The 26,368-nt window shown below is 37.5% G+C and overlaps 2 protein-coding genes across 3 annotated transcripts in view; both read left to right on the top strand.

Moving 5' to 3' along the window:
- Positions 1–15,322, top strand: part of MYOM2 (myomesin 2) — a 77,321-nt gene extending 61,999 nt beyond the window's left edge. For both annotated transcript variants that reach the window (XM_051778081.1, XM_051778079.1), the window contains 9 exons: positions 2,837–2,950; positions 4,292–4,379; positions 7,396–7,434; positions 8,093–8,198; positions 10,779–10,942; positions 11,274–11,310; positions 11,433–11,455; positions 12,303–12,358; positions 14,257–15,322. In XM_051778081.1, the coding sequence (XP_051634041.1) occupies positions 2,837–2,950; positions 4,292–4,379; positions 7,396–7,434; positions 8,093–8,198; positions 10,779–10,942; positions 11,274–11,310; positions 11,433–11,455; positions 12,303–12,358; positions 14,257–14,583 (954 nt within the window). In that variant the 3' untranslated portion in view covers positions 14,584–15,322. The remainder of the gene's footprint in view (positions 1–2,836; positions 2,951–4,291; positions 4,380–7,395; positions 7,435–8,092; positions 8,199–10,778; positions 10,943–11,273; positions 11,311–11,432; positions 11,456–12,302; positions 12,359–14,256) is intronic.
- Positions 1–26,368, top strand: part of KBTBD11 (kelch repeat and BTB domain containing 11) — a 153,649-nt gene that overhangs the window by 120,111 nt on the left and 7,170 nt on the right. The window lies entirely within an intron of this gene.

Below are 26,368 nucleotides of genomic sequence, written 5' to 3' on the forward strand. Positions count from 1 at the left end.
TTATTATGAGCAATTTACATGCACATTTGTGGGATTTTTTTTTCCGCTCACTAATTAGGAGACCTTTAACCTCAAGTTATTCCCATCAGAACTGACCGGAGAGGTGAAGCTGCCATTCTGTGTGCCCACATTTTAGGGCTCAACACTCATTAGTTAACATGATACCTTTGCTGGTACTGAGCTGCATAGCTGGAGTACTTTGTAATCTCCACATGCATTTGCCTCAGGCTTGAACCCTGCTTATCCTTTCATTTGCATGGGGAATTAAATGTTGCTGAACCAGTTATACTAGTGTTAATTCTCTACAAATTAATCTGAAATTGTCCTTCATTTCATTGACTATTGAGCCTGTTTATACCACTGAAGCTGGGAAAGGCTGAGCATCTGATTATTTGCTTTTCACCAGTGTGCTTTTTCTTCGCAAGGTCAGAACATTTTATGTAAATTAAATCTAGGATATGGGATGTTTGCACACTCATCACTTTAACTGTGCTATTGACCTTATAATGTTTGTTGCTGTTAGTATGTGACTGGCCATTAGGTTCACATGATACTGTTGTTTATGGCTGTTTAACTGATATTTGTACACAGGAAGAGTTTGAACAACAAAGCATGGATTTGTCCTTCAAACTTCAGATACCTGACATAAAAGTTTGAAGTGTGGCCATGCTGGGCTATTTCTGTGGTAATAAAAACAATTAAGGAACCATCTCTGCCTCCCCAAGCCGTATCACAGCACTTGGCCCAGGTGTCTTCCAGACTCTGTTTAGTACTCCTCTGCAAAAGCTATTGTCAAGGGTGTTTCTACCTCTTGTAAGGGCCTGGGATAATGTGAAGGAAGTACCCTTAAGGGAGGGCATTTTGCCTTGGCTTTCTTAAAGGCATGACATAGGGCAGTTAGGAAACCATGTCAACTGGAAGCTTGCGTAGGGCGGAGGACTAACTGAATGATCCAGGCCCATAACAATAACAATGAATAAATGTGGATTGTGTTATAAAAGAGTATATCAAATGTTACCTCACATCCCACTTATTTTCTATGTGATCGGACCTGATTGACTTTTAATTGACTTAGTATTTCAGAACATTTAGAAGCTACCTGCTCTTGCATAATTTTGACCCTTATTTGTACTGTGTCTGTTAAAAGCAAGGCTTTTGGTGTATGGCTAAACAGAGAAAAAGTAACTTTTCATAGTAAATGTCAACATGAAGTAACAACAGTACTGCAAATTACATGTGTCTAAAACTCAGTCTATTTATTGTCAGATTGAGTGCTAACGGTCTTTGATGAAAAATTGTTGAAAAATATTAAAGGCTTGTTCCTTCAGGCTTTGTTCAAATAAAATTGCCACTCATGTCATAGGACTACAGGAACACTTTGTAGTCACTGGTAAATGTGAAATGCTGCTCACTTTTCTCAAGCAAGTCATTGCTTTGGGACAGGTTGTGATCTCAAATACTCTGTCAGAGATCCATAGCAACCACAGTGGTAATTAAGCAGCAATAGACGTGATTAATTTGAGCATGTTTCACAGAGATATCTAGGAATCAGTAGAGGAGACCCTCCTATTTATTTAGTTACCTCTAAGACTCTGACTCTTAGTAGTCACTTTCATAGAGCTGTTCATCTATGGAATGACTTCTCAAACGTGAAAGGGTTGGAACCTGGCACATATTTTTCCCTCCAAGCAAACCAGTTGAAAACTACTGCAGATCTATATTAACTTCTGGGCTGCCCTCTATCCATTTGTTCAGTTTTTTACTTTTTTTTTAAGGAGCCTTTTTAAAGCAACTGCCTGGGGACTGAGAAATATCTTGCCATCTCTGTCCTTCTACCAAAGCCACGCTGACTGGGAATTCAGGCTACACATGAAAATACCAATGCACTTCGTGACTTTTAGAAGGGTATGGGTATAGTGATGTCAAATAAACCACAGTGTTTTTGAAAGTGAGGGAAAAAAATAATATATATATATATTGCCAGGGTTTCTAAAAAGATCTGCTTTTTTAGCTTCTTTAAATTCAAAGTTTGAGGTAATTTATCCAGTGATATTTTAGGCTTATCCAATACACAATTTTTGTTTCAAAATTAGAACAATACTTGAGGTATAGCTGTAGTGTATTTATGCATTGTTTAGATGAGCTACTGCTACTACAGCAAAATTCTACCTTTCAGGCATTTGTACTATGTTGTTAAGCCCCTTTGTGTGGGGCAGACTGCAATTTGTAGGATTCCTTGGATCTTTGTACATCCCATAGGATGCAATGAAGTAAGTAAAAAAAAAAGGATTCTTGCTGCAGCCTGTAATTTTGAAGACTCAGATACTCTTGGAATAGTAATTTCAGTTGCTATCTGCAATTTAACCATGAGAGACATTGCTTAGGTAGCTGGGATAAATCTCCAAATTGGCCAAAGACTGTTTAAGATAGGGCCCAAGTTCTGTGTTAGAGCTCTCTGGAGTCACATGGCAAATACAAAATGATAAAGGAGAGTTCAACAGATCTAATTTCAAAGATACTTGTCACGGCTATCTCTAGACGAACTACAACCACAGAGCAAGGGTGCAAAACCTTTTAAGGGAAGAGATTGACAGGATTTTCTTTAAGGATTTTACAGGGCTCTGAAGCTGTAAACTGTATACCGTGATGTAAAGAAATACCATAGGACTAAGATTTGCTTAGTAGGACTTGGTTGAAAATGTTTTTTTACTTATCTTTATTTGACACGTGTTATAAAACAATGACTTCCTAAATTGAAAGTACTTGTGTGACTGCCTGCAATGTGATACCTTTCCTCAGGACATAGACAGGCTTATGTGCCTTTTCTGTTGTACAGGTTGCAAACATTAAGAAGGAGACTGATTTCAAGTGGTATAAGGATGGTTCTGGGGTTGATGTCGAGGAACTGCCTGACCTGCAGAAGGGAGAATGTCACCTCAGTATTCCCAAGGTACAGTATCTCCCACTGATTAGAAATGACAGTTTCTGCTTGACATATTATAGATTTGCCAGGCAAAGCAGTAAACCAGCTATCATGAGTTCTGTGAACAGTTTAAAAAGCCCTCATATTTGCTACCTTTCAATTAGCTGGTGAATAACTAATGCTTGTAAAACGTATCTATTTTTGTTATCAGCTCAGACAGTTCATGCTTAAGTTGCTTCAGAGTCCTTAGGTGAACTCTATCTTATTCTTTCTTATTGCTCCTTAATTTTTCAATTCATTCAAGCACCTCATTTTTGACAGTGTTTCAGTTTTATTGCCTGAAATGAATAAGTTTGAAGTATATTGCTTCTTAAAATTTATCTTTATGCAAACAGGATAACCCAGCTTGTGTCTGAAACCTTAGCTTACATAGTCACTGCCTTTGTCAAGTGACAAAACCTCTGCAGACTGAAATTTTCTGCTTTCAGCGTAATGTGCATTCCATCTAATTGATTTAATAATTTTATTTAATGGCTTCATATTCTTCTAATTTCCTTCCTTCATTTCACTTGCAAGAGGATACTGACTTTCCAGTGGCTTCATTTTTCTTGAGTAAACTTTGTTTTGGGGAGGGTGGTTTCTGCTTGTCTTGGATTGCTCCTGTCATTCAATATGTTACTTGTGCTATGGTTTACTTGCTTGTGGATTTGTGTAAGTCCAAGAATTAAGTAATCTCCAATATATAACTGTTTATATATTTTCTTCAGGTTTTACAATAAACTAAAATAAAAACATCAAAACCCCTGACTGCCTTTAATGCAGTATCACTGTGGTAGATTTTAGAATGAAAACTCTCCAAGAGTAATGAATTAATTATTTACTTAGCATAGATATAATTTGATTACATTTGCTGTTTGAATGAAAGCAGCATGAATGAGTTGATATTTGGACAATTCTAAGATATAGATCAGTTGTTATTGTTTACATAATTTAAAAAAGTATTCATTTTGGTAGAAGAAAAATTGCATTTCTGAAGTTTGTGTGGGTTGAAGTCATGCTCTGTTACATTTTACTATGCTGCTTGTAATTTCTACTGACCATTATCAATCCCGGTTGTCATTTTGGAACCAAAAAACCCAACATGGTTTCTTGAGGAAATTGAAAAGAAATCTGAATATGTTTTAGGTTTAAGAACTAAATACAGCAACATAAAAAAAAGCATGAGCAGGTTTCCATCTCATCTCTCTAAGATTATTTATCCAGAAGGCAGTAAAATGTGTGTTGTTTTATTTAGAAAATTATGCAGGACTGAGCAAATCTAGTACTACTATCAAGTTTGTCAGTAAACATTTTGTGTTTTCCCCGTAGCTGTCTCGCAAAGATGAAGGAGTTTATAAGGCAACACTATCAGATGATAGAGGTCATGATGTATCTTCTCTTGAATTGTCAGGAAAAGGTAATATTCAATTTACTATAATGATCTCCACATGTTTTCAAGACCTATCCTTGAAAATGCCATGTTAACAAATTTTTTTTGTGTTCTTTGCATTTAATTTCTCTTTTTAAGTTACAGAGACCTGAACTGCAGATCATCAGTCTAGGAGGGGTGACACTGGGCATTGTAGTGATTAATCTCTAGCACTCTGACAGGCAAGAGATGAAGTATGTTTCTAATCAGAAAAACACTCTATTTTATGTGCGATAGCTCTCTCAAATTTGTTAAGCTTTAGTACCTACAAAAAACCCTAAGGCAACAAAGTGCTGAATATGTTGATGTGGGACTGTCAATGGGGAATGAGAGTGATTTTGATTCTAAAATCATAAAGCTGTTTTGTGGGTTTATGTCAGCTGGCAACTCTGCCCCATGCAGCCTCTCACTCACTCACCTTCAGTGAGATGGGGGAGAGAAGGGGAAAAGTGAGAGAACTCCTGGGTTGAGCTAAAGACAGTTTAATAAGTAAAGCAAAAGCTGTGTATGCAGGCAAACAAAACAAGGACTGCTTCCCATAGGCAGGCAGGTGTTCAGGCATTGTCACTAAAGCTGGGCTCCATTACACATAACGGTGACTTGGGAAGAAAAATGGCATCACTCCGAATGTTCCCCACTTTGTTCTTCTTCCCCCAGCTTTATATATGGAATTTAATGTCATATGGTATGAAATATCCCTTGGATCAGTTGGGGTCAGCTGTCTTGGCTGTGTCCCCTTCTGAGTTCTTATGCACCCCCAGCCTCCTCCTGGTGAGGCAGTCTGAGGAGAAGAAATGAAAGGCTTTCACACTGTGCAAGCACTGCTCAGCAATTGCTGAAACATCCCTGTGTTATCAATACTGGTTTAGTTACTAATCCAAACAGCACAGTACAAGCTCCTATGATGAAAATTAACTCTATCCCAGCCAAAACCAGTACAATTTCCACCCATTATTCCATACCTTTTATGTCGTGCTCCGGTCCCACACTACGTATTGTGTTCTCATTAATCAACTTCTCCCTTCCTGTCCTTTGATATACAGACAGATATCATTCCCTTAGTCCATGGATTTGTGTGTGCATGTGTGTGTATCCTGATCACTGGAATAAGCAAAAGATACAGTAGGGCTCCATCATGTGGTCAGGGCTTCCAGTGACTATACTTCAGGTATGGGAAAACTATGCTGTTTGGAAATGTGCAGTGAAACAACTATTTAGAGAACTCACAGTATCACAATATCCTGGACCTCTGTGGGTCCAGGAGGCTTTGAAAATGTCAACCAGCAAAAACAAACAATGGGTCTCCTAAATGGTGGAAACAGAAAGGATAAACAGGGAAGTTTAGTGTGAATGGGAAAGACTGCATATTGTGTGGGGTAGGTAACTTCAAGCTCAATGTGCACTACATTCAAGTGAAGATAAATGCAAATAAGAGTAAGAGAATCTAGTCTAAAATGCACCCACGATGGACATTTAAAAAAGGTTTTGTATGATATCAGACATCATATTGATATACTGTAATTCTATGTATATTTAATTTTTTTAATGTAAAAAAAAGATTAGCTCGGTAGGATAGAGCATGATGCTAATAATGTCAAAGTTGTGAGTTTGATCCCTGTAGGGGCCATTCACTTAAGGTTTGGACTTGATGATATCTGTGGGTCCCTTCCAACTCCGAATATATTCAGTGATTCTGAGTCTATAGCAAAGACTGATCTGTTGCCAGCATGAGTGAATTTTACTTGACTTTGGTAGAAAGAGCTTGCCTAGATTTCTTTGCTTAGATCCCAACAACCAGGCCTAAGTGAACCTGGATTCATCCCATCTGCATGTAGGCATTTGACCTAAATAATGAATGTATTTTCAGGCTCCCAATAGAAGAAGAAAGACATGTTAAAAAATTAACTCAGTTTGCCAAAGATCTTAACATTCTTTTTCAGCAGATCGAGGAACTACCTGAAATAAGAGGAAAAGATGAATATCAGGCTGGATTATTAGGGTGTTTTTTGCCATAAAATGCTGTATTATCAGTTGATAATCTCCCAGGCATTTTTCCTCTGCATAAATTCTTTGCCCATTAATCTAATTGATGTAATTAATTCTTTCAGAAAAAATAAAAAACCAAATCTCATTTAAACAGTATGGTTAGCATAACCCTACCTTCTCAGACACCCATAATGTAATGTGTATGTAGTATGAAATTCATGTCCTCATGTCAACGTGTCAGTAGAAGCACACTGGAGATTGCAAAGAGTTATGGAACTAAATCACGATTTATTTTAACAGACAAAAATGTGTATATACAGATCAATATAGAACAAATATATAAGTAGCATTTTATGAACTCCATGCATTTCTTTTTCTTCCTTATTCATAAAAATTCCTCAGCCTAGAATATGCATTCTTCAGTCTTGACTATACATTCTTCAGATTATGGTGTGTCTTTCTCTTTTCTGTCTTACATTCTGTCACTGAATGTGATTCCTCTGCTATGAAAGACTTCCCCACTTTTCTGCACTTGTCTCCAGGGTTCTCTCCTGCACACCCATCAGCTCTGTGATATTTCAAAAGCTTGATATGATACCTAGTTTATTTCACCTGTTGTTAAAGGACTTTGCGTTTGTCAAATGCCATCATAAAGGGAGCAGCTGAAACCTGTTTCACCTAGAATGGGATAATTCATTTTTCCCCCGCACTTTTCTTTCAGTGTGAACTACCCAGTTTTAATGACTCTTTTTTTCCTGGCCTAAGGGGTACAGAGACAAAGATTTGGCAGCAGACAGTTGACTCTACAAAAGGCAGAGATACTGAGTGACACAGCACAGAATTTACATGCTGTACACAGTTTCCAATTTGTGCTGCACACCTGTTGCAATTTTAATGGTTTTCTTTGCTTAAGGATATGAAGATTTCCCATACTACTTTAATTATACCGAACATAACAAAGCTATATTCTGATTGAATTTGATGGTATATTTTCTTCTTTTTCTTTTCCTCTCTGCAGTTTATGATGATATAATTCTGGCATTGAGCGAAGCAAGTGGTAAGTAAATGCTGCCTTGAATTTTCATGTAGGCTTTTTGTGTTGAAGTCATCTGAGGCAGAGGCAGAATGTTTTTATTTTAAGTAGTAAATCTGTGAGAGTCATGATGGTTATATTATTAAGGACATGCTATTAAGTTTCTGAATAGGCAGTTGACCTTGCTAATGGACACTATTAAAAGGGAACAAAGTATTATTCCACCTGACTTGTTTGGTTTAGATACTGTGAAAGTGTTGCAGCAATAATTTTCTACCTAATTCCCATTAGTAAGTAACCTTAATATAGAGAGAATGAGACTGATCGTGTTCCCAGTGAGAAGCTGGAAATCATTTTACTGAAAGAACAGGGTTTGCACAAGTATAAAATTTTTATGCAATTAAAATAATCACACTACACAATTATATGACTAGATTATTATTACTTCACATTGGGTCTTGCTATTCATAATGCCTTTATATGACAATAAAACCATAAATTCATACTGAACTTTCACCTCATATAAATCAGCAGATGTCCCTTGAGAGGTATGACAGTTGTCTCTGTGGTAGTTGAGAATCATGGCCCAGATCCTGGCAGTACAAATAGTCCATTAGACTGTTTCCTCCTTTTCATTCCACTATCTCTTCTGTTTGATCCACATATATTCTATCATGTGTAGGTAAGTCAGCCTCTCCACTGAAGATCCTTTGCAATGAGGAAGGAATAAGGCTCCAGTGTTTCTTGAAATACTACAATGAGGAAATGAAAGTCAGCTGGTGTCACAGGTAGATAAGAATTTTTTTTCAATTTTATTTGAGAAAAAATGCTGTCTTTATGATTCACTATTTATTATTCCTTGGCATTATTTAGTAACTGGACCACATTAATCAATTTCTCTTTCCAGCACATTATATTCTTTTTTAACATGGATAGTACATTTGATAAAAGAAATATTAACAGACTTGTCCAACAACAATCAAGTGGGTTGTAACAGACAGGAAAAAGGTATCTACAGTATTGTGTTCTCTTATTCAACATGAGACTGTTTGTCTTTCATTGGTTGACTAAAAGATAGCAAAATATTTGGGCATAGTTTCCTTTTTAGGGCTGCTCTTTTCTTAAAGTGAATAAAACTCTCCTCCAGTACTAGGTGAATACCAAGGATCTGCTCTCATGGTGTAATAAAAGCCTGTATTAAGAAATTATTTTTTTTCAAACTGATACAGTCATAAGTAGTCCAAAATATTTTAATGTTGATAGTCCTCTCTGAAAAATTATTCAATGGGGTACACAATACTTTAAGTATAGTCCTCAGAGATAAGAATATAGCCAAAAAGGAGCTGTAAAGTTCCTTACAGTTTTCCACTCTCAATCTTCACATTAATCTTTGACTTTGGAGACAGTCTAATCATCTACACATCGTCACATTTAAACTGTGCATTTACAGTTAAATTTGTGTCCACATGTTTCACTATATCAGGTCCTTGCTTGTCTGAAGCTGCAGGTAATGTTTGAAAGGATTTTAAAACTTCAGGTGATTTCAACTATCATATTCTTCTATGGCCTACATAGATAACATACAGTGAAATGCTCTGACTTGGACAGGAAAGGCTGGTTTATCAGTATGGTATCCTAGATTTGCAATGTTGTCCAGCCCTTGCTTTCTATGTGGACAGGAACAAAAAGTGTCAATGATTATGAGGTTCAAGGAGCTGAAGAATACTTTTGCAGGGATGTGAAACTGTATTTATACCTCAAGCTTTTTATTTATTAAGTTCTATTCCTTCTTTCATAAGTATGATACTAATATGATGGAAAGGAAAAGAAAAAAAAAATTTACCTCTACCTTTTACTATATCTGCTTGAATTTTAAAAGTGACTTAGTCCATTCCACCATCTATTTCATAGAAATATAAAACTAATGTGGCCAATATGGAAATATCAGTGTGTGTATTTATATTTACATAGACTCCCTCTCTTCCCCAAATATTTCAGATTTTATATTGTCTTACTCCTAGATTTTCTTGAAGATCATTGAGCACAGATTCTGAACAAATAGAATTTAAATTCTTCAGTGAATGCAATGATTATAATCAGAGCTGTTAAAGCTAAAACAAAGACTAAACCAACTAACCAACCTTTCTCAGCCTCTCCAAACTTCCCTGCTCCTTTAAATGTAATTTTAGCAAATTTTTTCCTGGAAAAATTGAAAGGCTACAAGAACCATGATTTTTTTTTTCATGGGAATTTCTGACTAGCTTTGAATTACTCACTGTCTTGCACAGCAGAGAATACAATAAAAATCCCCGAGCTAGGATGCGTCATCCACTTGTGGCATACTGGGGAATATTATATGCGATATTTTCTAATATATAGCAGTTTCTATCCAGGAATCTAATTTGATAGGCTGAACTCAATGTAGTTGTCTTACAGAAAGGGAAATCATAAAAATACCTTTTTCCCATCAAAGTGACTCTCTCTAGCTATGAATCCAAATCAGCTCTGTCTGGGCAAATAAAATGGATGATCAAGGAGAAGCTAAAACTGAATTCATCTTTTAAAAATTCCAGCTAAAAATGTTTGGGGAGGAAGAATGAAAAGAAGTATTTCTTTAGTTAATGAGTGAAAGAGGAAAGTTTCTCTTTAAGCCATTGAAAGGGGTTTGGTTTTCATGCTCTCATTAAGTATTGTGTTCTGTTTCACTCTTCATGACAGATTGTGAATCAGAAGACCCCCTGATCTGAATCCATAGGGCATTTCTTTTATTCTTAACCAGGAAGTGATGATAAGTCAATATAATGCCACTGTTTTTAAAGAGCTTTTTATTACTTATCAAGAGTTAAGAAATTTTCTTGTCTTGTTTTTAAAGACCCAAAGGTATATTCTGACTTATGTAAGAGGAATTCTAGACAAATCTTTTATTCTTTTTTTTTAATCAAGCTTTTGAAGTTATTGTAAGACAAAAGATGTTTTTCCATCATCAGAAAAGGTGATCTGCCTCAGGTTTGCTGTTCTGATCTATTCTATGTTATTGTGTATGAAGTGTACAGAACTCTAAACATTTTCACATAGAGTCATGTATGTCCATTTAGATGTAAAAACAGCTGTGTATGTGGAGAGAAGCAGAATGAGAAGAGGGTGAACAAATAAATCTTTGAAATGAGAACTCAAGCTAATGGTTTCAAAGTGTTTCCTGCCCCCAGTAGGAAGCAAAGAGTCTTCTGGGAAATTTCTCCCATTAGTTACAATCTACCTGTAGTTCTGGAATAGTATGTTATCCTCTGTAACTTTTTATAGGTGATTTCCTATGGCGAATATACAGGAAAAGAACGTTTAAACTCATCTCTATTCTTCTTTTTTTCCAGGGAATCTAAGATTTCTTCTGGTGAAAAGATGAAGATTGGAGGTGGAGAGGATATTGCATGGCTGCAGATACAGGAACCCACAGAAAAGGATAAGGGAAACTACACCTTTGAAATCTTTGGTGTCAAGGAATCCCACAAAAGGACACTTGATCTGTCTGGACAAGGTATATTTATAATGTCAGATTTATATGCTGCCTTTTCATAGATTATGCAGATTTTACTGGCAGTAGTCAGAGGAATGACATTAAAAACAGATAGTTTTTGATCAGAACCAGTTGTAGTTCAGTCATAAATGTTAGGATCTTTTTAGTCTTGTATCTGGTTTCAGCATCAGTTGTATTGAGTTTCAGGGACCTAGTTTTCCCATTGCACTACTGTGTCACTCTGTATGGGTTTTAAGAGAGCTGTAACATGGGCATGTGTTTAAAAGTTTGTACTGAGCCCCAAGTGCAAGTTATGTTGATAGACGATAACCCTCTCAATTGTTTTTTACAGCTTTTGATGATGCACTTGCAGAATTCCAGCGACTCAAGTAAGTGCTACATCTTTTGCATTTTAATGCTGCAACAACAGCGTCTTTACTTACAAAAAATATTTCATTACTAATTTCATCAATAACATTATATATTTCTCTTTCTTCCTCAAAAACTTTAGGGCAGCTGCTTTTGCTGAGAAGAGTAAGTTTATTTTACATTATATCATAGGTGTTCTATGATGTAGTCTACTGTTCTTTTTAAGGCATCCGTCATGATATGCTGTCACAACTTACTGAGTTCTGTGACTGTAGAAATCCTCTACTAGCACAAAATACTGCAATAGCAATAGTAATTTGTGGATTTAGTTGTCTTCAATTCCAATGGAAACCCACTGAAAGCTTTGCATATTTTACAAGTCTCCACTGTATCTTCCTGCATCTGCAGAGATTTGATGAAATGTGATTTGTGTGTCACACAAGGAGGTGTTGACTCTGAAAGCTGCTGATAATACTGAATATTGGTAACTATCTATTAAGTAAAAAATTGCCTGCTGATACCTATTGTGCATTGCTTGCTGAGACCTAGATAGTGGGGAAGCTTGTTACTGATAGGGACTGTAGGAGTGCTGGAAATGATATCAATTCCCCTGGTAATGACAGGATGCTTCTGCCCACAAAGACAGCGGCAGAACAAATTTTCCTTAGATCTTAGATACCACCAAGATGCTAAAAGCATCCTCCTTGCTTTGCTCTGGGCCCAAAGCACAAACTGTCAAGGTCAGCAGTAGCTTCAAGGTTGTTACATGTGTAAGTTTAGAATGGTATAGCACAATCTCTGCTAAAAAAAAAAAATCTGTGGGGATCTTACAATACATAAAACCCCCACCACAAAATAACACAAAAGTTGTATTATGTTTTTTGGAAGATAACTCAAAAAAAAAAAAGGCAAAAAAAAAAGCTGTGACGCACTAAGTTGTAAAATCATTAAAAAATGAGTATTTTTGAGGGCTAAACTTCACACAGCCCTCATATTTTTCTTTAACTCCTAGATCGTGGTAAAGTCATTGGTGGTTTGCCTGATGTCGTTACTATAATGGATGGGAAGGTAAGGACAGTTTTTGTCAATGAGTCGATGTTGAGTGGTGGGAGGTTTACTTTGATGGCAAAAGGGGAGGGAATGCAGCTGATTTTATAGAAGCTGAAAGCAGTAGGACAGTAATTTGATTTTAGGTCAGATCTAAAATTTAATAGATTACAACAGATCCAAATTATCTAAAATTATTGTGGAATATATCTGTTCTCTGCTAAGTTTTTAATATTAACTTATTAAGTCTTGATTAATTATTATGAGTTAATTAGTAATTGCTCTTAAATGAGGTAAATTTTCAAAGCAATAGTAATTAAATATTGTCCATGTTACAGAAAGGACAGAAAAAATTAAACTCGCACTAGTAGATAGTAGGTTATTTTCCCAAAATTTTATTTTTACATTTGTATCATTACTCCTTTAAATATTTTATAGTAAGGCTGATTCCTATATGATATTAATTAACTTTACCTCCTACATGATACCATTTCTTCAAAAATATTCACAGATTTAGCTTGTCACTAGGTTGTACCCTGAGTGTGTAAATCTTCCTTCAACATTCTTTCTGACTTTGGAGGCATGTAGTATGCAAGACTTGCTTCTATTAGTGAACATATGGTGGTTTTGATCACTTAAAATTTCTTCCTGTTTTATTTTTACTCTGAATTATATCACACCTATTCAATCATCACCAGTCAAGAAAAACATTGCTCAAAGCATGCACATGTGAACTCAGGTGGAATTTCTCAGCTCCTTCAGGATTTGGTGAAGCCTGAAGGGGAATATGGAGGGAATATAAGGAAGAGTTCTGGTAGAAATTATTAGTTTTGAGTTGTCGTGCATTTTTGTTTGTTTATTTTTTTGTTTTTTTTCTAACACAATGTTGCATATGTGAAATTCTTAAGGTGACTTAATTATCTAGGGCAGAATTTTGAGCAGAATGAGTTTCCAGCAAAAACGGACAAAGTAGGCACTAAAGTAATCAGTGCAACTTCTTAAATGATTCTTTCATTTGTTATGTGATCACTATACCTAAGTACATGAAGTTTACATACATATCCAGAGGGGTGGTCAAAACGGGTTTGAGCAGTAAACCTATAAAAATTCGGAAGACTGACCATGAAAATTTTATGACCTCCTTCAACCTCAGTTCAGTCTTTGAAAAATACCTAAGCTACCAGAAACATCTATTAAGTAATTTTGGCTATTTTCTGAATATGCTGTACATACATGTAACACATGGTAAGGTTGGATAGGACTTTGAACAACCCTATGTAGTGGAATGTGTCCCTGTAGAGTGTTTCCCTCCCATGGCAAGGGGATTGGAACTAGATGATCTTTAAGGTTCCTTCCAACCCAAACCATTCTATGATTATAAGAGCACTTTACCAACATTTTAGTATTATTTATTCTTCATGAAATGTTTCCTCTTACTAGTCAACAGCGCCTGGAATCGATGTCCAGTGATTCATGTTATATATTCTATTTTTAAGCAAGTTTTTTTTAAATAATCTCAAGCAATAACCTCGGGAGGCTTTGGTCAGAAAAGATTTGCTTAGTCTTGCTCCCTGTTGTGTACAGGGAAGCTTTAAGGATGTTTTTAAAGCTATCGTTGCCTGAACCTCATGTCAGACTAATAGGTTGTCAGGAGTCTCCTGCAAGCAGGACTGCAATGACTGTCCAACTTACCATCTTCAGATACTTTAACCCTGAGGCTAGTACTGTATCACAGTCACTGGTGAGATGATGGAAAGTCTGAATCAAGGAAAAAAGAAATATTAGGAACATTACTTTCAGTCTTCAAGAACATGATACCATGTTATAGTTTAATTAAATAGAAATAAAAAGTGTCTGAATATTCTGGTTAGACAATCTGACTGACTGATCTCAAAATTACTTCTGTTTTCTTCTCTCAGACACTGAATCTGACCTGCACTGTATTTGGAAATCCTGACCCTGAAGTTATTTGGTTCAAGAATGACAAGGCCTTTGAAATTGATGAGCACTATTCATTTAAACTGGAACAAGGGAAATATGCCAGTTTAACAATCAAGGGAGTGACCTCAGAAGACTCAGGCAAATATAGCATCCATGTCAAAAACAAATATGGTGGGGAAACAGTGGATGTCACTGTAAGTGTGTACAGACATGGTGAAAAAATGCCTGAAATTAAACCTGGCCAACTTGCTAAACCCAGGCCAATACCACCATCAGAAGAAGTCCTCAAACCTGAGGACGAGTGAAAATCTAATAACAAGTGAAGCTTGACACTGTGTTTGACAAACCAAATGGAATACATGAGCTGTAGTTGAGCTATTCCCACACAGAATTCATTGGTAATGTCCAAAGGGAAACTGAGCTTTTAAGAGTTTGCTTTAGGGGGGTAGCTGTGCTATGGTGCTGTATGCATCTGCAGCAATCTCATTTTTGAATACATGTAATAGTCTGGGACTTGCAAATAGCAAAAAGCCAAATTCCTACCAGAGGTTCCCATATGCAATAGCAAGTTTCACAAACCTGCAAACTTACAGTAAACCTCCATTTTCACACTTCTCAACCATTTGCAAAGCAACTCAGCAACCCTCTGAGAACAAATGTGCCATTAGTAAAGGTAGTTAACTGCAGTTAGATAGATATTCAGAGATGGTCCCTTTGACTTTGAAACCTCTGGTCCCGTAAGTCTAGTGAATAGTCTTCATTTAGTAGTGTTACTGTTGTTCTATCAGTAGTGTGACTTTGGTAGACTTTTACAGATGTTCACTGTCTACTCACTCAACCATAGGTCACATGGTTGTATTTTGTTTTTCTTGCTTTGTGCTAATAAAACTTTAAAAGTCGCCTTTACTACTCTGATCTGAAACACACCTAACTAGTTCTGTTTATTCTTTTTCATTGTTTAATTATTACTTATTGATCAATTTTACAGCTAGTAGCATGAAGACTAATGACTTTCAATAAAGAATGCAAAATATGGTTAATCACTTGGTTAGTCACTTGGTGGCACTTGCGACATTAATTTTACTTTTTACTATACAGATCAAGCTTAAACTGATACTGAAAGATATGTATACAACTCAGTCATTCCAGATAATTATGTCTTTGATTCTCCTCTAACTAAAAAGAACAAGAGAACTCTTCTGTGTTCTGCTAGGCAAAAATTTCAATGTATGTTTATCATGAAAAGTTCAAATAGATGGAATTCAGTGCAATTGCTTACCTGTCTGTCATGCAATACATGATTGAGTGTCTGCAGTTATGGCTTTTTGCAGATCAGGCTCCCTGTTCAATAAAAGTCCACTTATCTACCTAGATGAAACTTTGTTATTTGCTAAGAAGCTTCCAGCAAACAGTTGTAATAGTAAGTAACAGTAGTGATGCAAACATATTGAATGTAGCCCTCCTCTCTCGTGACTTCTCCCTGTCTCTAGGATAAATGAGAGGAAAAGGGAGCATTGTGGGAGACAGGGGAGCTTGAATGAGAGTAGCATGGAGAAATGGTGCTCTGCAAAATCTTCATTGGAGAAATTGGATGAAAATGTTTGGCACAAGTATTGGTTCTGTAATTTGTATTTGGGGTCATGACTGAAAGCTGGTGCTGAGTCTCAGCTTCCGAATTTAAGTGTGGGAAATACAGCTCTGAATTCCACCCTCTCTCCGCAGCAAACTGAAAAACCCCAGGAAAATGGGCAGTTTCAGAACAAATGTAATCTCAGTTCTTTTTTCTTTTTTTTTTTTTTCTCTTAAATTTCATCTAAGTGACACAGACCTTTCATTGTTTTGTTTGGCAAACAATTCACTTGATTCTATTTTTTTTGTTGTTGTTATTTTGTTTTGGGGAAAGATGAAAAGCAGACTAAATAATAAACCTATTTACAACCTGTCAGATATAGTAGGTTGGAGCACTCATCTCAGAGACAGGAGAGCAGCAATCCCCTTCCTACTCCTCATCTGTGGAGATTTGAACCTGTATCTCTGACCACCAAGGGTAGTACAGTAATGCTGAGTTTGGCTTGTGTTTGGAAGTGCTGCTTCTATTTATCTTATCTTTTTTTTTAACTTTGTCTGACTGTGTAAACAAACTGAAAAAGAGACTAGATCTAGATATCCTGACTCTCTTATGAGCTTGTTAAATGCTAGATTTGAGAGGTTTTCTCCCTTTCTTGTAATTTATCTTAATTTTCAGTAGTGAAGGAAGGATTTAGGGAATGGTAGTTAGTATAAACTATTTAGAAACCTCATAGTCTGAACAGGTAATGATGAGGATGGATTCTCTGCAGTTTCAAATTTCTCAAATAAGAAAGACTGCAAGTCTCCTTTGCAACTCATTGATATCTGTGAGTAGTCCTGATAAAAAACAACAGACCAGCTCTGGAAAGGAAATAGTCTTTAATCACATTTTATTAAAAGATGTTTGATTTAAAATAAAAAGCTTTTTGAAAGGTTTTCATAGCTTAAAGTAAATGAACAGTGAGTTTATATTTAAGTATAATATAAACAGCCAGGAATTACATTGAACAGTGATGAAAAGTGCTTCTTTTGGGTGAAAACTTATGGCTATAGAACCACGTTCTGCAGCTAGTTGTTGAATGAAAGCATCCAAGAGGGTTAAAGACAGAAGAACATATTGCCACAAAGTAGTTTAGTTAGGAGATTTTAGAACACAAAGAAAAGCAAGGATTTACCCCCCAAATATCTATCAAAATAAAAAATATTTTTATGTGAGTCTGTCATCATAGAACTTCAGCAAGTATCTCAACAAAATAACCCAAATTTTCTTCTTTTTTTTTTTTTTTTTTTTTTTATTTCTATTTTCTTATTAAAAGCCTTTAAGAGTTTCAAAATCTTACTATGGCAGGCTCACAAAACATGAGAGCCAGTTTCTGTAGCATACAAAATGAGTACTAGTAGGAATTTAATATTATTCTTATCTCCTTCTACAGTACACAAGTTAATTTTACCTGACACTATCAAATTATTGCATGTTATGGCAGCCTTTCAGAGGTATCCTTGGGCACAGGAGACAAGGTTAGTCTCATCTCTGCTGTACCTTTAGCTGGCCTTCTTAGTTAAGCAAGCTTCACTTATTTCCTTCCAGGCAAACAGAAATAATTTATTATGACAGTTAATCCTCTGCTGAAGTACAGAAATTATCATTCACAGAAACATTGTATTCAAAAGGCTAAGGATTTCCTAGAAACTCACATTTTTAGTGTTCAGTGCACCTCTAGTTCCTTTGTACACATTTTAAAATCTTGTTACCAGTGCTAGAAAATGAATTGGGTCAACTCTATTTAAAAGGGACTATCTTTTCAGAGTGAATGTGCATCTAGTTGCCTGGAGGGGCAATACAGTTGGATGGATATTAGAAGGACAAACACAATGCTCTGGTAATCAATTTAGATGGAATACACAGTGAGGCATATTAGCATTTGCACACACCCTCCATAGACCTGGTGCTAGCATTAGCTTAATTAATAAACGTTTCGAAGGGGGAAAACAAGAAGGTAAGATTTGCTGGAGAAGGTCTGATGCCAAATCAGACTGTTCACCCCAAGGTCAAGGGAATTGACTCATTTATACCAGAAGTGAATCTAGTCTATTATTTCTATAAAACTAGGAGCCCATTACAGTAAATTAGCTGTTTCTGTTATTTTTAAGAAGAAATGTTTCTATTAGAATGATTTTCTGTCACACTGTTGAGTTTTGTGTTGTCTGAACTTCATGTGGTACTTTTCTAGGCAATGCTAGAGTGAAATGGAGCACCGCTGACTTGTCATGGGAGGCAGATAAGATGTCAGCCAGTTGTGCTGATGGGCCAAAGTCGTGGCTGTGCTTGTCATGTTGGCATTCTGCTACAGGACTGGCAAGGCTGCTTTTTCTCCAAGCATCTGCTGCCTTTGAAGCTGCTTTGATATGTTGCTGTTTATTTTCTGGAAAACAAGTTCTATGAAAATTCCTCCTAAGGCAAATTTACAGGTGCTTTTTATGAGGAAAAGATTTTTTTTTATGACAGTATTCGCCTCTAGTGTAAATCTTTCTCCAACCCATAAGGCTCACTTGCACCTCACAGCTCAAAAACTTGTACTCACTTCATTAATCTGCTCTTGTATGGAGATGGAGGTTCAGTGACACCCTAAGTGATGTTAACTCACAGATGGTTTTTAAAGGAAACTTTGAAATATAATAAAGCACTTTATTTTCTGTTTTGTAAATCCAAGAATAAAACCTCTAGATGGCACCAGAAGAACAAGATAGAAATAAGAAGATCTTAAAAAATTCTTCCAGCTATAGTATATCCATCATTTTGATGCAACCACATCATTAGGTAATGGGAGATTATTAAAAGCATTATACTTATGCTAGTGACAAGGACAGATCCAGCAGATGACTGTTTCCCGGAAATAGCAGGTGATTTTGCAAGTAATAACACTGCCTCTTAATCTTTGCATGGCACACATTAAGAGGTTAAGCATGCCTTGTAAAATATTGCAAGGCTCATGTTACATCAGGTTTCTCCTTAGGATATGAAAACACCAGTGTATTGGCTATATTTATGAAGGAAGATTTGAGTTCAAGCTCTAAATGCAAATTTCTCAGACTTAGCAGTTTCCACAAGTTTTTAAAACCCTGTTTCCCATGCTGCAAGGCCCATGCCCTACAATTTTTATTCAGCCTTTACTGAGGGAAGATTCCATCTGAAATTATCATGAGGTCTGTAAGCAAAAAGCACAGGGTCTGGCTCTTAGCACTGCCGCTGCAAGATTCAGTGATGTCAAGACCTGTAAGAAACTACCACTAGCCTTCTATATTAATATTTAATTCCTCACTGGAACATGCAGTAACTCAGTACCAGCTTTGTCCTTAGGTATTAGCTCAAGGTTTATCAGTCTGTTATATTTTAAAGATAGCACACTTGACTTCACACCATTTCAGTTGTGAACATTTGAACTTGGTGTGGGTGTAGTAAAGGACTGTTAACTTGTAATACACTTGTCTCATTTTTTAGGTTAATGTAACTTCATTTTCTGTTATTGTTGCTCCTCTGTTTTATTAATATTGTACAGCTGACAATCTGTTAGGAAAAAGAGACTTAGACACCCTACTGCAGTTAGAACTGATATTCTCAACAGCTGAAGCTAAAGCCTTTCCTGTGGTATCCTAAACTATCCAGCAAGGTTGTCCCATGCAGATTTCACCAGTACCAGTGCATTCCAAGAGTGAATTCGCACTACATCCTGCTGAGGGCCTCTGTGGGAAGCCATTATCCATCCTATGACAGTGAACACAGCATGTAGAAGAGAGGCAGATGGAAAGAACTACAATTTCTATTAAAGACAGAGCCAGTGCAGCTCTTTTCCATTTTAAATCATGGTACAAATCATGATCAAAATTTTAGTCTGCTGGCTTAGTGACCTCCACTTGACCATTTTGAATGAAGAAGTTACACTAAAAGGCAATTCAACTGTTGTAAATCAACCCAAAGCCAGCCCTCCTGATTGCATGACTATGTGAAAAAGAACTCCATATAGTTGTATGCCACTTTAGCTGTCTGGGAAAAAATGCCTTCCACATATGAAAACGGCAATCAACCTCCTGCATGGTGCTTAATGGGAGGTAAAACACAAGACGACTCCCTGGCTGGGAGTTATGAGGCCACATGCAGATGTCTCCATCTGAGCTAATCACTGAAACTCCCTTCTTGGAAATGGAGAGACCAGTAGGGCACAAGTCATGTCGTTCTAAAGCAGGTGTCTCAAATAAGTGAGGTGAATCATGTATATTCTTTCTAGCTACTGTAAAGGGAGCTTAGTAAAACCTGGTTGGATGGGAGACATCTGCAAGGCTGATATATGAAGTCATATATCAGAAGGTGTGATAAATTTTGCACCATATTTCTCTAATTTATCTCTTTAGTTGAAAAATCTATTTATAGACATGCTTCATAACAGCTGAATTTTTACAGGCTGGCTTCCTCTGCTGAACTCTTGTAATTTTCTGCCTTCTCTGTGATATCCAGGTTATTTTGAAATATCTCTGCAAGTATTTGCTGACTTCCAGCAGTCACTTAGTCCCGGCTCATAGTTGACTATTGTCATTTGGCCTTTACAGATTGTTTTAGGCCTTCTACCCATTTAAATATGTAGGTCTTCATCCCAGTTTTTGATTGGCTGTGATGCTGCTGTTTTTGGGGGGGATTTGTTTCTGCCTTTGCTTCTCTCAGTGCCATCTCTCTATGGCAACATCTCAACCAATAGATGCCATAAGCTTTTCATGGTCTATTAGTGTCCTTTTGCTAAGCCCACAAGATATGCCTTGTGCAGTTTCTCTGTTGTGCTGGCCAAGCACAGCCTTTGGCTGGAGAAGCACCATTCTGTGGTTCTCCTAAGTCCAATTTCTTCTGCCTAAGGCAGTTCAGCGTCTGGCAAAAGCTCTGAATCCTCCTGCTCCTGGGCTGGAATCTGTCTGCTTTAGTCTTCTGTTTTTCTCTGACTAGTTACAGTTGTCTTTCTGTTCAGCTCAGTTACTCTCTAGGTTTTTTGGTTTCTTGGTATGATCTGTCTTCCTCTGTCATTCCATCTACTGTCTTTCGATCCTGCTTTAATGGCAGAATCTGTCTCAATAAATAAAACAGCACAGGGCTTACTTATCTAGTCCCTAGGCCAACACGCTGTATACATCACATTAAACTCTTCTAGTGCCCACCACAAAGTGTAATGTCACCTGAACTGCCCCCTAGAGACGGTACTTATCCACCCTAACCTCAGATCAGGAGGTGTTTAGGGATGTGTGAGCTGACCTGCATTAAAACTTTGCTAAGGTCAGTCCAAACAAATAAAAGTACTAGGTAATTAAGTTTGGTGCTGATGCCTTAGCACTGGTTAATTTACTAGAAGAGGTTGTAGCTGAAGTGTCCAAGCACCAGTAGTCACATGAAATGTGTATTTGATAGAATCAAGACTTAGTGACTTATTAGTAAGTAAATAATTGAGGCTACGTGGCCTACTGTTCTAATAACCTCTTTCAGCAAGCAAACCTATCCTAATGAAAATGAAATGTTTGGTTCAGCCATCTGTGAGTTTTTGTACTGTTGGTAACTGAACCCAGCATGTACGGATGTTGACCCTCTCCTGTTCATGATGCCTTTTTCTCATCATCCTCCACTGATTGTCTTCCTACTAATTTTTGGATAACTTAGGGAAAAAATGGGTTATGATTAACTGGCACATTTGTACTTCAGCTCCTCTTCAATGTATATAGCACTTTGCAGGCTTAAACTTGCAAAGTTTAAGAAAACTTCCTGGTTTTCTTCTTAGCTTTTGAATAGACCTCCAGGTCACATACAGTAAACACCTGTGGCAGCTTTTGCTATTAAAGGTTATGTTCTGACCTTTCAGGAACAGGTTGGGCTCTTGAGAGACCTTTTTCCTTATCTTGGTGCATACCCCTTGCTTCTGCAGTCTGTTTGGCATTCATGTCTGCTCAGTGGGCTTCCAGGTTTTCTTGGATGTGTCTTTTTTTCTCTGAGCATGATAAGCAAACCTGTTACATTTTTTGGGGGGGTCTTAAGCCTGTTTTGTGTTCTCTTTAAGCACAATCATGTTTTATATGCACAACTTTCCCTTTAGAGAGGCAGCTAAATTCCTATGGATCTTACTCTTTTCAGTCTTACTCATAGAAGTAAGTCTGTGTCCTAACCTGTTGTGACTGCCTGAAAGGTCCCACTGCAAATCAGAGAGTATCTCTTGCAGACCTCTGTTTTCTGCATCATCAAGGGTCACAGTTTACCACTATCTAGCAGCTAAGCACCATACAACTGCTTGCTCACTCTGCCCAGCTTCCCCCACCACGGCAGGGAGAAGAAGGGGTAAGAAAAGGTAAACTTTGTGGGTTGAGATACTTACAGTTTAATAATTTAAAAAAAAACAAACTACTACTTCTACTCCTAATTGTAATGAAAAGAAGAGAGAGAGAGAGAGGGGAATAAACCCCAAGAAAAACAAGTGATGCACAATACAATTAGTCACAGCGTGCTGATAAATGCCTAGACCATTCCTAGGCAGCATTAACAACCCCCAGCCAACTCCCCTCCCAGTTTATGTGCTGAGTATGACATTCCCTGGTATGGAATATCCCTTTGGCCAGTTCAGGTATTTTGGTTATGCTCCCTCCCATCTTCTTGTGCATCTGCTTGCCGGCAGAGCATGAGACACTGGAAAGTCCTTGATTTAGAGTAAGTACTTCTAGCAACAATAAAATATCAGTGTGTTATTGACATCATTCTCATACTAAATCCAAACCGCAGCATTTTGCAAGCTACTAAGAAGAAAATTAACTTTATCTCAGCTTCAACCAGGATATCAAGTCACCCATATTTTAGCCCATTTAATTAACTGTGATTTCCCTTCTTGGAACCTTATCCTTACCTTGTACCAAAGATTTGGAAACATAATTTCCATCACTTTCAGAGCTCTGAATGATACATTCGGATGGGTTCTGATCAGGCCTCATGTCCATCCCATGCCAAAATGTGTGATTATTTCATTCCAAAGAACATAGCTAGTAATTCCCCTTCCATCTGAGCACGTCTTGTTGGGCTTGACAAGCTTTAATTGAAAATGCCATGGGCCAATGACTTTGCAGTAACTGTGCTCCCAAGTCTCCTCCTGAGGCCTCAGGCTGTAATTAAAGATGCTCCACAGGCATTTCAGGATTGGCAGCTTGCTTATATTTGTCTTTATTCTTTCAGATGATCTTGTATTTTGGTGTTAAAGAGACAGAACTGAGATATACTGAGTGGCAAAAGGGACTTCTTTAGTCTTTAGTCTGAGCAGTTAAACAAGTTGATCCTCTAAGGGGGTAGCCCATGCAGAAAAACGCAGCCGAAACTTGCAGTGTTTTCCGTTTCAGGAATGATACTGAGAAGGATACCAGCACACCTGCTCTAGAGACTGGGTTAACCTTTGAAGGATTGTTTATCCTTCTTGCAGCAGCAATCATTGCCAGCATAAGCCAAATCCAATTCACACATCTAGAAGTTTGACCCACAGGGTGGAGACCCTCACATAAATATGACAACCTAAGTGAGCCTTCTTTGAGCAATCCCTGCTGGGCAGTGTGGCTGCATGGCAGTGATTTTGACCTTGACCTGAGGTTCCTCAAGGTTCCTCCTTGAGATAGTGAGATCTTTTGCCAGTAACTGCTCTTTGGTAAGAAACCAATACTGTGTATGACCTTGCAGTATGGTAACTTTGATTTAAGACTTGATAGCATTGATTTGACTTAGTAACTTTGATTTGTGTCTTGATAAGTGCTGAATCAGAGTTCAAATGGTTGTGCTGTCCTGTAATAAACTGGATCTTGTCATGGAAGTTTGTTACGACACAGTTTCACAGCATCATATTAAAACTGCTTTTGCTGATACCTTTGACAGCTACTCTTTAAGCAACCTAAATTCATGACAGACTGAACAGAGAGGAACAGGAAAGGGGATATGCAGAAGATAGTTGTCTTTTCCTCTTCAAAACCTGTCTCAGTTGGACTAAGTCAGTAAATTTTAGTTTGCACATGAATAGAGGTTTCTTAGAGGTAAAAGTCTCTGATAGTTCTGTGCACATAGGTCAAGCTCCAGCCAACAGCAGCTTACCCTTTCCTTGAGAAGACCCCTCTGGGATGCCAGAGGCAGTGTCTTTGCTCCTAACTAGATGCTGCAGTGAAGAGTGTCTCTTTTCTTCCTCCTACTTCCCTGTGGGATTCAGGCAGGGTAGGAATAGAGAGCTGGCTGATGCTGTTGCAGAGCAGATGAGGATAGATTGCGGGAAGCCTGGGATTTCAGGGAGTCTGGGGAGGAGACAGAAAGGGGGACCACGGATGTGCCAGGAGGCAGCTGATAGAGCAAGTGACAGGCTCAGAGAGCATCTGATCATGGGGATACTGGCCTGGCTGTGAAAGCAGACAGCAAGGAGCAAGAAGAGTTTTAAAAGTACAAGGGAGAGCACAAGGTAGAGGGGAAGGAGACTGCAGTGAAGGAGATGAGCAGTGAGGCTGAGTACCCAGATACACGTGTGGACAAGGCAATAATGAAACAGAATACAGCTGGATATGAAGGCCCAACAGCAGTAAGGACAAAAACCTGGGCTCATGGGTTGGATGATGTGTTTCTTTCCACAGTCTGAGATCTGTGTATCTTAGAACAGTATTTTGAGAAATCTGCTGTTGATTAGACAAAATTATTACTAGTGGCAGTTTCTAAGGGAGTAGAGCATGGCTAGTGAGTGGGGTAAACAAGGGTGAAACTCAGAAGAATCAAAAGATCTAAGCAGTAGGAAAGAGTGACAGGAAGAAAGAGACTGCTGAGAAACTGAAGGATACATACTGCTGTAACTGGGGAAGACCATGTCAGACCACAAGCCACAGTAATATTGAAAGCTTTATCAAATATTCAAATACTAAGAGTCAGATACTAAAGGAAGACTCAGCAATAACACCAACCATAATATGAAGGGAGAAAAAAGACTTCAAACATTCAATGAGATTTGCAAGCTGAGAAGGAGACTGACAGTGGGTACCTTCAGGGCGGTATGAGGATATTCGCAGTGGGAGAGTCAGAACTTCAGTTCAGAAACAATGTTAGGTGGCAGAAGACAGTGATATCAGATGAAGAGATATGTGATTGAGCTGCACAAGAAAGTTCAATCTAGTCAGGTGAACGTAGCAGTTGTTCTTTTAATTATGATAGATATATCCCTGCACATCTCTGTTATTCTAAATGTAAAGACCACCAAGCTTACTAAGGGACTCAGATACATGATTCTAAATAAACAAATGGAAGTCTGTGACCAGATCCTCAAGATAAACTTGCAAAATGTCTACCTGAAACTTTTGTAGCTAAACCTGTCCCCTTCTCAGGATCTCTGTACAGCGTTGGACCTCATAAAGAATACATAGGGTGACCTGAATGTTATTCATGGTAAGTGGGACACCCTCTTCTATCTGAGGAGGTGCTAGATGTGAATGCTTTAGTTTGGAGAGTTTCTTCTCCTTACCAGCTGTTAAAATACTAATAACAGAACCACCAACAAAAGAAAGCTTATGTTTGGGCTACATAACCTGATTAAATGTTCTTTTCTGGTTGACTAGCAGTGGGTTGAATCTCAAATGGAACAGAGCAGGAGCTGTACAACTATCAGTATTCTCTCTGCAGTGATTTCATCTGTCAAGTTGCACACAGATTTTTTTCTTTGGTTTTATAAAACCAAAATCTTTAATAGAAAAAATAATAAGGGACACTGTGACCTTCCAGTTTCACTGAAGTGTCCCTGGTTCTATGTACCCAGCTCCAGTGACACATTGTGGCCATAACCTCAGTGTTTATGACTTTCTTGCTCTTCTGGCATGGTACAAAATAACCACCAAGAATCTAGCATATATTTTTCTCATCTGTAGAAGTTCTTTGTTTTCAAGGTTTTCTTTTATTTTCATTACCTTGCCACCAGGGCCATGAGCTATTTTGTGAAGAATTGCAGCACTGCCTTGGCAGAAAAAAAAGTTGTATATTTTAACTGCCATTTGCTGATAGTTTAAGCTCTGCTCTGTTAGTTTTCTTTATTTTCCTGAATTATAATAAAGGATTCAATGATGAACCTACACCTAATTTGAAAGACAAAGACAAGGTAGTTTATGTAGCTCTTATTTTCCTTTTTTAAAATTGTATTTTATTTTGATGGCTAATCCCAGATGGGACATGAGTATCACATCCTTTTTTTACAGGGATTTGATTGAATGCATAAACTCTTACAAAGTATGAATCACATTTGAGAAGCTTGATAACAACTGCTGCAGTATTCCTATTCAACTCAGAATGGCAACACCTTAGTTATCATTTACTGGAAGTACATTTTATAGTTAAAAGCTTTAATATACCAGTGTTTAAAGTCTTCTCAGAAAAATGAAATGATGAGGGTAGGATAGTAGAGAAAAGGTAGCACACTATCATAGGCAAGTGAGACTCTAGAAAAAATTGAAGTTGTG

Source organism: Manacus candei, unplaced genomic scaffold (genome assembly GCF_025592945.1).
Source record: "Manacus candei isolate 608988 ecotype Guabito, Panama unplaced genomic scaffold, ASM2559294v1 h1tg000011l, whole genome shotgun sequence".
Lineage (NCBI taxonomy): Eukaryota > Metazoa > Chordata > Aves > Passeriformes > Pipridae > Manacus > Manacus candei.